At 35.2% G+C, this 11,213-nt stretch overlaps 1 protein-coding gene across 1 annotated transcript; it reads left to right on the top strand.

The window, feature by feature from the left end:
* Window positions 1–2,204: 2,204 nt before the first annotated feature.
* LOC145098815 (uncharacterized) lies at window positions 2,205–9,565 on the top strand. Its single transcript, XM_079036417.1, has 3 exons — window positions 2,205–3,380; window positions 3,456–3,792; window positions 9,423–9,565. Exons 1-3 carry the CDS (start codon window positions 2,211–2,213, stop codon window positions 9,563–9,565), a joined length of 1,650 nt encoding a protein of 549 aa, XP_078892543.1. The 5' UTR covers window positions 2,205–2,210.
* The last annotated feature ends 1,648 nt before the right edge of the window (window positions 9,566–11,213 follow it).

The raw sequence follows: 11,213 nt of genomic DNA, 5'->3' as shown, positions 1-11,213 counted from the left end.
TCCTCAAATTTACAAACCCTAGTCTAGTTGTGCTTCTAGCCTTGGTCCTTTTTCTTCATCCGTTCAGCAAATAAGGGGAACACGACCTTGATCATATGGATTGAATGGAGAAGATAACAGGAGTTATTGCCTCGTTGCTATGCTCTCATGTTCCCGAGAGGGTGAGTAATCTAGTTCGACAGACATATGAAATTTTGAATATTAAATCTCTTGTGTTTATGTTTATGTTTTCAGTGTTTATCTGGTAGTCCTATGGGCAGTATCCATCATCGATCTGCCAGTGATAGTGTTAGGTGCATTTCATGTACCCATTTTGTAGCTTTATTTTATAAAATTACATTGCATATAGGCTTAAACTCATGCATTTTGCATGTTTTTCAGGATTTTTCATGAGGCAATTTCATTCAAATACTTTTGTGATATTTCAGGGACTTTTGGAGGTAGGATATTGTTGGAGAAGGTAAATAAAAGTTGCGGACAAAGTTTCAGGACTTGCGGAGCACAGAGGAGCAAGATATCAAAGAAATGAACATTTTGGCTTTACAGAGATTTACACGGCCGTGTAAATGCAAGCCTTGCGTTTACGCGGACCGTGTAAACGTATATTTCTGCGCAATATATGTTTGCGTTTATGCGGGCCGTGTAAATGACAGTGTTAATTTACGTGGGCCGTGTAAACGTAAACGTGGGTTTTAAAGCAGTTTTTCACCATTCTTAAAGGGGGGAACCGATTTTTTCTTGAGGGGGTCGACTTTTGGAGTGGAGAATGCGAATTTCTTGAGGATTTTGAAGTTGATTAACACTTGGGAAAATTTGATTTCATTTTGTAAGAACTTTAATTTCATTTTCTAGATTTATGATCTTATTCTAGTCATGAGTGGCTAGAACCCTTGATTCTCCAACTTTATGTCTTGACTTCTAGTTGTGATTTCAATCATATGACTTGATGTTTTCTTTCAATTTTCTATCTAGTGAATTTGATTTTGTTTCAATCAAATGTTTGATTCTAATTGTGATTCTTATTGGCCATTTGAATTAGGGTTAGATCATTCAAGTTATCTAATTGCAAAATCCGTAATTGTTTTGCAAATTGGACTAGGTAACAAGCACTAAACTGATTTCTATTGAATGAATTTAGTGTAAATCTTATTCACACATTCTTATGCTCCCGAGCTTATGAGGAGTATTGAGTGTTGTTGGGAACTTTCACATAAAGTTTAATGCAATCTTTCAACCTAATTCTACAAGCTTGTTTATATTAGATTGGTAAGGTTAGGATTAATCAAAGAGCTTATTTGGGTTAATCAATGTGGTGAATGGGAGGTGCTAGATCTTATTAGCATTTCCATGTACCAATTTAGATAGAATTGAACAAATATCATTTCATCCTTGGAATCACATTGCTAATTTGTCTTGCATGGAGTTGGAGTCCTTACAAATCTTGAATCTACTTCATTAAATCAATCATTTACTTATTGCTTTATTCTATAGTTTAAAGAGAAAATGACAAAAATAGCCAATTACACTAATTGCATTACAAAAATAGCCAAAAAAAATCGGGATTACATATTTAGCCACCCATTTCGCAGATGAGAAGGCCCCATCTGCGAAATGGGCATCTCATCTGCGAAAGTACAAGTGCCTGAAGCACAGTTGTGCTTCAGGCACTTGTACTTTCGCAGATGAGAATTTTTTTTTTTTAAATTTTTTCGGTATAAATAGGGGTAATTTCGCAGATGGAATAGGTCCCATCTGCGAAATCCTCTGATCCTATCTGCGAAATGATGAATTTTTTTTTTTTTTTTTTTTTTTTTTTTTTTTTTTTAAGGTTGACTACGAAATGAATTGGTTTGACTACGAAATGGGCTTTGCTATATAAAAATTTTTGTAGAAAAAATATCATTTTGGTTGTTATTTGGTTTGTGAAATACTCTCTATCTCTACAATTTGCTCAAAAAATGATTGAATATTTGGTTTGTCTTGTAACCGGTGGGAGATGGCAAGTTAATGGAACTAATCTGGAATACATATGTCCACAGGGAGGTATTTCTGAATTTGCTTTGATATTTTCTGAGTATATTAGTTATAGTGATTTTGTATCTATGGTAAGAAGCAAAATTGGTTTGTTAGACAAATATAGAATTAGTCTTCGTTTCCACCATCCTGAATTAAATTATTATATAGCTATAGTTAAGGACGTGGATGTTAGAATGTTGATAAACGTAATCAAATGTAGTGGAGGAAGGGCTGTGAAAGTGTTTGTGGTGGTTGATGAAGTTGAGGAGGTTAATGGGGGCGGTGAAATTGGAAACGAAGTTGTTGGTAATTTATGCAGTTTTAAAGGGAGCAACGATCCGATAGGTACTTTCAATACTCCTAGTGTACCTCAGTTTCACAGTGTTGCTGAAAATGTTAATGTTAGTTATTCACCTATTCAATATGTGGATCCCGAGAATTACAAGTATGTTGGTGATGATGATGTTGGTACATATCTTAATCATGTTGGTGGTCGTTGTGATGATGTTGCCGAACAAGAAGTTAAACTTATGAATAGGCGTGTGGTAGATAAAACTAAAAAGAAAAAAAATTCAACTCAAAAAAATGAAAAAAATCATGTTTACGGGCATTATGTTGATGTTGGTGATGTATGTTTAGATATAACCGAGCTACAAAGTAATTCCGATAGAGATGAGTTGGGTGATGAAGTTAAAGCTAAGTATCCCGATAACCTTTTTTACGGTATGCCCCCTGTACCAGCATGGCCAGTTGATAATAATGAAGATATCCCAACACAGATGGTAGACATTAATCTTCAAAAGATTCAATGTGAGAGTATATTTAAAAACAAAGAACTTTTAAAGCGGTGTATTGGTAAAAAATGTCTTCGAGAAGGTTTCCAGACGAGGACAAGTAGATCCACCAAATCAAGGTATGAAGCTGTGTGTGTTTCGAAAAATTGTTCTTGGTTACTAAGAGCAAAAGCAATTAAAAATACTGATGGACTTTTCCAAGTGAATAAATTTGTTGATGTACACACATGTTCTTCAACATTGTTGCAACCTAATCATCGACAAGCAAACAAATATGTTTTGGGTGAATATGTTGCTGATGTTTTGGCTGAAGACTATAGTAGAGTTTATCGGGGAAAAGAAATTGTTAATGATATGAATGCTCAATTGAATATCAATATCTCATACCATCAGGCATGGCGTGCGAAGCAATATGCATTGTTGTCGTTAAGGGGTACGAAAGAGGATTCTTTTACCAAACTTCCGGCGTATTGTCACAACTTGGCCAAACATAATCCGGGTACTGTCACACATATTAAAACAGATGCTGATGATCGGTTTGAGTTTTTGTACGTCGCACTCGGTTGCTCGGTTAGTATTATCATGTCCTAATTTTTTTTTAATATTTATTTTGGTGTATTTGAATAGATATACAATGTATTGTAGGTACGAGCTTTTGTCAATTTTTGTAAGCCGACCCTAGTAGTAGATGGAGCTCACCTAAAGGGCGAGTTCAAAGGTACCATGCTACTTGCAGTTACTAAGGACGGACAAAATCAAATATTACCGGTTGCATATGGTATATGCAAAAATGAGTGTACTGATTCTTGGACATGGTTTTTTCAAAAACTACGTGATTGCATAGGAAATATGCAGGAGCTTACAATTATATCTGATAGGTCTCCATCTATAGCAACATCCGTTGCCAACATTTTTCCTCACGCTCATCATGGAATATGTGGTGTCCATTTGTATTTCAACATAGTATCTAGATTCGGCAAGAGTAAGACGGTTAAAGGAATTTTTTGGGAGGCGTGTAGGGCGTACACAGTTGATGCTTTTGATGCTGCCATGGATGTTATGAAAAAGACAAAAGAACCAGTATGGGAGTACTTAAAAAGTATAAATCCAGAAACCTGGTCAAGGACACATTTTAAAGGGAACCGATACAATCTTATGTCGTCCAACAGTGCGGAGTCTATAAATGCATTATCTAGACACGCACGTAAGGTGCCAATACTTATGTTGATTGATTTTTTTTCGTGCTACAATGCAACAATGGTGGTTTCAAAGACGTAACTTTGCAGGTATTACGTAAATTTGTAATATTAATGTTTTATTAGTTTCGATGTTATTGATTTTAACTTCTTCATTTTGGCTGTTTTTTTAGCGGAAGCAACAACAACCCTTACCCCTTGGGCGGATGAAGTTGTAAAAGAAAACAAGAAAAATTTTACCAAATGGGATGTTCGCATGATCTCAAATACGAAATGCGAGGTCAAAAAGGGGGCACAAAATGTGATTGTTGATTTTCAACATATGACATGTACATGTAGGCATTGGCAACTTGATGGGATACCTTGTGGTCATGTCATAAGATGTTTAACAGTGAACAATTACCAAGACTGCTCGAGGTTTGCATTAAATGCTTACTTTACCGAAACACTGAGGAAAACATATGAGGAATCAATAAACCCTCTGCCGAAGCCATCCGAATGGGAGATCCCCGATGATTTGATGATTGTTAAGCCACCTATAATGGATAAACGTCAGCCAGGCAGGCCAAGAAACACAGACCGCATTCCATCCCAAGGCGAGGGTCCAATTATAAAAGAGTGTTCTACATGTGGTCAACTAGGACACACGAGAAATAATTGTACTGGAAGGGCGTCTGGTAGCAGAGCAGGTCACATAATTTCTACTGCAGAAATGGCATATAATATTGGTGGTTCAGCGGGTTGCTCACAAACCCATAACGCTGATTTTGATATAAAACAACCTTGAAATTAAGAGTAATGACGAGTTGTTAGCTTATTATGTATTGTAATATTTTTATTAACTCTTACAAGACATTGCTATGCTTTCATATTTTAGTTAAGTTTGTTGATTATAACAATGAATGAAGCCTTTATATTATAAAATATAGTTTGCAGATTTATTTTAACAGTTACAACATGTTATTTAAAAAAAAACAACAAACGATCCTTTGGCAACCTAATCTGTTTCATGATAATATTACAACAACTTTATAACTAATTTTTAAACTCAGGGAACTGCAACGGGTACTTCTCTTTCTCCATTGTTATATAGTCATCCCTAATTCTCATTTTGTCTTCGAAACGATCCTTTTTTACCATAATGTGTATCAACTGCTCATCCTTCTCAGCAAGCCGTTTTTCAGTCGTTTTGATTGCATTCTTACTCTTTTTTATCCAATCTTTATGCTCTTTGATTTTGTTTTTATTGAGGTCAATCCATTCTTCAGCTTGTTTGCATTCCGAACCTATATCATTAGCAAGTTGAGTGAGAAGTCGGGATGACTCTTTGTCCTCTTCTTGTTGTGCTTCAGCCTTCTTTAATTCTTCAAAATTTTCATGTGACATATATGACCCGACTGAAGAGGGTGTAAAAAAAGGGTCTACCGAATCACAGTAGTAACAATCTACTTCGTTGCATGAGCAAATTTCGAATTTGTGTGAGGAACTCATAATAAAATCGATGTTGTATTAAACTGGAGCAATAAGTGGTATTTATACATACTAGACAGTAATGAGAAGTCCAACTTTGAAATGACTAGACAGTAATGACAAGTCACTGTAGTAACCTGCACATCCCAGTGGGTCCCTTAAGTGACAAGAGATAAATGACAGTTTGACATGACAAAACACTGCATAAAGCTGAAATTCGTAGTCCAAATATAACCATTTCGTAGTCAAAGTATTATTTCATAGTCTATTTATTTATATAAATAGATGTTTAAGATCTATAAACCAAACACCCAAATCACCTAAAAGAAACGAATTCCCATTATTAGAAATGTCGTCGAATGCAGCAAGTTCTTCGAATGAATTACCTGGTTCCAATTCTGAAAGGCCATGGACGACAAACGAGGTGTTAGTTCTAACACGGTGCTGGCTAAGTGTTAAGGATGGTGAACCGTTACTTGCTCCCCCGCATTGCCTAATTGGTGATGAATGGAGTCGCATCACATCTTTGTTTAACCATGAGATGGGAGAAGGGCAAAAAAGAGAAAAATCAGATGTTGTTACTAAGTGGACGGATGTAAAGGAGGAAGTGACATGGTTCAATCGAGCATGTAGTTATGCGAAACGTAACAATGTTCGTTGTCGTGACGAAGAAGAGTTCTTGGAAGTTGTTACAGAGTTTTACATCTTTGAGCATGAAGGCAGAGACTTCGAATATGAGGAAGTTTGGAAGGTTGTTAGAGATAAACAATATTTCAAGTAGACCGCTCTAATTTGTGTTAAGAATAAGCCATGGACTTGTGTTTTACGTTAATGCTTTGTTCGTATTATGTCGTTTTTTTCATGTAATTATTGTGATGTTTTAATGGTTCATGGAATCTTGTTACTAATGTATTCTAATATATTTTGATAACTAATGCAATGGCCATTTATTAACTCAAGTTAATCATACGAGTTTCTCACATAATAAAGTAAAATATATATATTAACTCAACTTAATCATACGAGTTTCTCACATACTAAACTAAAATATATTTTAAACATATGAAATACATACGAATTACATACGAAATACATGAAAATAACTTAGTACTCACATAATAAACTAAAATAGATTTTAAACAAACGAAATACATACGAAATACATAAGAAATACATGAAAATAACCTAGTACATGAAAATAACCTAGTACTCAAATAATAAACTAAAATAGATTTTAAACAAACGGGATATATTTCAAAATATTCCAAGGGGCTTCAAACTGGAATTCCAACCCGTTACTTAATGACTTGTATTCCTCCTTAGCAGCTTCCAAGATGACATCCTCAATAGCATTTAGACGGGCGTCGTCAATTTTGGTATAAAGATCGTTGAATAATAGAACTTCGGTTTTCATTTCATACCATCTTGCTAAGATGTCTAGTTCGTCACGATCGTTTCTTGTAGCCATTCGGTTTGCATCATTGAAAATATTTGTTAGACGGCTCCAAAACATTGGATCATTCAACTTGCTTGTCTCGTACACATGAATATAAGCATGTGTAAGAACCAAGAACTCTTCATTGCTCCATGATATAGAAGTCATTTGGATTGAAACAAAGAGGGTAGAATCTAAAAAACAATATTTGAACAACTATATTGGTTAATTTAATAACGTTTTGCGTGTAACTTAGGGTCAATTTATAGTAGTTTCTACACAAAATCGCAGTTCAAACTTCTAATATGTCTGCAATTCATAGTCAAAATTAACTGACGAATGCAGTGTACTATACTTATAACACAACAGATCACTGTTCGAGTTGACAATTCATCCCCGGTTGAATGACAACACAATACATTGCTGTTTGAGTTGACAACTCATTGCACCAGGAAAGTAAGGAGTCGTTATAAATAGATTTCAATATCCGTTGTAATTGTATTCTATTACTTCCCTCCTTGCAATTATGGACTCACCACATATATGGAGGAACGCAGAGGAGGTCGCTATGGTTCAAGCTTGGATTACAACTGTAGAGGTGGATTTTCCATCGGGTCCCCCACAAGTTCGTGCTGGATCATTTTGGTCTCGTGTCTATCATTTGTTTCACCATTTAATGAACCGCACTCAATATCGAAGAAGAAGAGATGTCAAAGCGAAGTTTCTGAATATGAAAATGAAGGTGAAACAATTTCAACGTATTTATAACGAGTTGGATAACGAACATGCAAATACGGATGAAGACATTCTACGGCAGGTGGCTTTGGAACTATACCGCTTTCAATACGATGGTAGCGAGTTTACCCACTTAGATGCATGGAATGTTTTAAAGAGTGTCCCTTATTTTTAATATGCATGTTGGTTAAGTTAATTGTTTTTCGTTATTTAAGTTGCTTTTTGTTGTATGTGTCTAGTCGTTACTATTTAATAAACGTCCATTTCTTTTAATGTATGTTGTTCCCTCAATAGCCAATATTTAGAGAGCAATAAAATAAAACCGGGGTACATAAATAACTAACACATAATACGACATAAAAAATAAACTGGGTACATGGATAACTAATACGTAACACAGCAGTAAAATAAAAACGGAGTACATAAAAAACTAATACATAATACTACATAAAACATAAATGTGCTACATGAATAACTACTACATTGAGGGAGGTAACAGGACCACCGTTTCATTTGGTATTTCCCAATGCTCATATGATGGTATACCATTCACCAACTCAGATCCATATGCAACTCGATACACATATTTAGTGAACTTGTATTCAACCATTCTCTGAATGGACTTAGATGTACGGGTTCTTAGACATGCTATAGCGTGGCCACATGGTATACCGCTTTTTTGCCATTTACCACAACTACATACCCTTCGTTCAAGTTGTACGTTGTTGGTGGCAAAAGTGTCATGGACTTCAAATGTATCCCCATACAAACGTTTTGCATTACAATTGTAAGACTTGCTGAGACTTTTTTGAACCTTACTCTCAACGTAAGGGGTCAACCCACCAGACAACCTCCCTGTAAAATTTGATATTTTAATAAAAATAGCAGCACAATAAAAAAAACAAAACATAACAATCTCCCTTACCAGCCAGTTCGGCCCGCTCAGCATACTTTGATTTTATCGACGTGGTGGTTAACTCAATTATCGTTGTTATAGGAAACTCACGTGAGGATATAATTTGCAAAATTTCAGGGACGTCAATCGATTTAACATTGTAACGTATTTTTGGGAAAAATGCTCTTGTCCATTTTGAAATCGGTATATCGTCAAGCCAGTAAATTGGACTCATAAGCAAGGTGCAGAAAGGTGGTTGCCTACATGTCCTTTGCAACCTTTCGAAACACAAGTAAAAATCATCAACGCTATATGCATTGCATGACTTCCAAAACAACGATTCGACTTCCGTATTGTTATGTCCGATAGACTCACGTATCTTTCGAGCTATATCTTTAGGACAATATCCATGATAGGAATCCGGGTAGGCACTGTCAATACCAAAGTCTATGTTATCACACATGTTGCTTATGAAACCAACCTCTGTGTCCTCACCTAAACAATCTCTTAACCTCATCATGAACCATCTCCATGATTCTTCACACTGTAAGGTTCCCAAACCAAGTGCTAAGAGTAGTGGCTCATGATTTCCATCTAAAGCCACTGCGAAGTACATTGTTGTCAGAAAGCTCCCAAGAAGGGGTAAATAACCCACATATATCAGCGGTATCATGCACCTAAGGAAGGTACGAATCTAAATAAAAACGAAGACATATTAGTGTTATGTAAGAACTAATCGACATAGATTACCATGAAATATTGTATAACTCAATAAAAGAAGTATGTTATACCACGCAACCTAAAGCCACAAAACAGAATTGAAAGCGGTTGTTATCGGTTTTCTTAATGGCTGTGAAGGTATTAGGATTTGTTCTTTGAAGGTTATGCAAGAAAATTGGTAGTTGAGAAAAGGTTCTTTGGCTGTGACTACTCATTTTCAATACCGATAATTGTGCTCTACAATGATCACACAAATGGAATTATAAATAGAAGATATTGTATCTCTACTGATCAAAATTCATAGTTTAACCCTTTAAATTCGTAGTTGAACATTTGGAATTCATAGTCAAACCAGTTCATTTCATAGTCAAATTTCACTGACCGACATGACAATACTACAGAATGTACTTGTCTGCATTTCATAGTTGACCTTTTTGAATTCATAGTCAAACCAGTTCATTTCATAGTCAAATTTCACTGACCGACATGACAATACTACAGAATGTACTTGTCTGCATTTCATAGTTGACCTTTTTGAATTCATAGTCAAACCAGTTCATTTCATAGTCAAATTTCACTGACCGACATGACAATACTACAGAATGTACTTGTCTACATTCCATAGTTGAACTTTTATGAATTCATAGTCAAACCAGTTTATTTCATAGTCAAAAAGAATTGTCCGTAATATGATTTATTCTATAAATGGGTGTCACTCATTATGAAAAAATTTAACTGAGAAAGTAACTCCGATTTAAAAGAATAAGAAGGCTAATGGCATACTGCAATTGTGGAGGAGAACGTATCGTTAGGATTTCGGGTACAGCTAAAAACCCAGGAAGATTGTTCTACGCTTGCCCGTATTTGGTATCATGTTCTTACCGTCATTCAAATTTAAACCCTCGTGTTTACATGACACAAATTAATTTTCTTACTGTTGATATTAAATTTAACAGGGACCAAAATGCGGGTTTATCAGTTGGGTTGATGAAGAGAAGGACCAATCTTCTATGGTAATAGCTAAAGTCGCTAACTCTAATAAGCTCTTTCAATCAGAAAATAAGAAGTTAAAAATAGCGTTGGTTTGTAGTTGGGTGTTGTTCTTGGCAGTTCTTGTTTACAAGTTGTAAGCTTTTCAATATTGTTTTTATGGTTTTGAAGTTGTTAGGTCTATAAATTGTTGTATTTGTAACGTTAAAACAAATGTTGTGGTCGTTCTTATGTTTTGAATTTATTGATAAGTAATTAGTAGGTCATTAAATTGTGGTAATTGTCGTAACGTTATATTTTTTGTCATCCGTTGAGTAAACTCTAAAGATAAACTAATAATGAAATCCAACATTAATTTGTATATACATTTATATAATCCAACTACAGAGGAGCAAGACTAGACCCCCAAATAATTTTTGCCATCCGGAGACGGAACTCTAAAGCTGCGTTCTTTGGGTCAATAAGAACACGTATTGGTTGACCTGAAACCAATTGCTCCATAAACATACAAAGAAAAACACCGCAATCTCCCAAATGACTACTTTGTTGGGGAACGTTTTCTTCATAAATGAATTGCATATTCAATGGAATCCTTGGGATGTTCCTCCGCGCCCAATACTTAATCTTGTCCAAATAATTTGCCACCCGACGTTCAAATTTGGAAAAGATTCCTTCGGATTGGAATTTTTCATAAGCACCTCTACCAAGACTGTCATAAATATGCACTTCCATTGACGCTAATCGTAGTTCCCCAAATAGCCAATGATTAGGGGATGAATGAATCGGCAATAAGACCTGTATAAGGATCAGAAAATAAAATTATGTTTATTTACATCACAATACAAAAACATCACAATACAAAAACATAACAAAAAAACGATATTATTTTCAATATAAACTATTAAGTTTACCGTATCAACATCCCACCAAGCAACCATGAAGTTAGGGTATGTAGCAATACC

This window comes from Lactuca serriola, chromosome 4 (assembly GCF_051521515.1).
Source record: "Lactuca serriola cultivar US96UC23 chromosome 4, Lser_US96UC23_V15, whole genome shotgun sequence".
Taxonomy (NCBI): Eukaryota; Viridiplantae; Streptophyta; class Magnoliopsida; order Asterales; family Asteraceae; genus Lactuca; species Lactuca serriola.
Note: the sequence above shows the minus strand (reverse complement) of the source record. Positions and strands in the feature narration are given on the sequence as shown.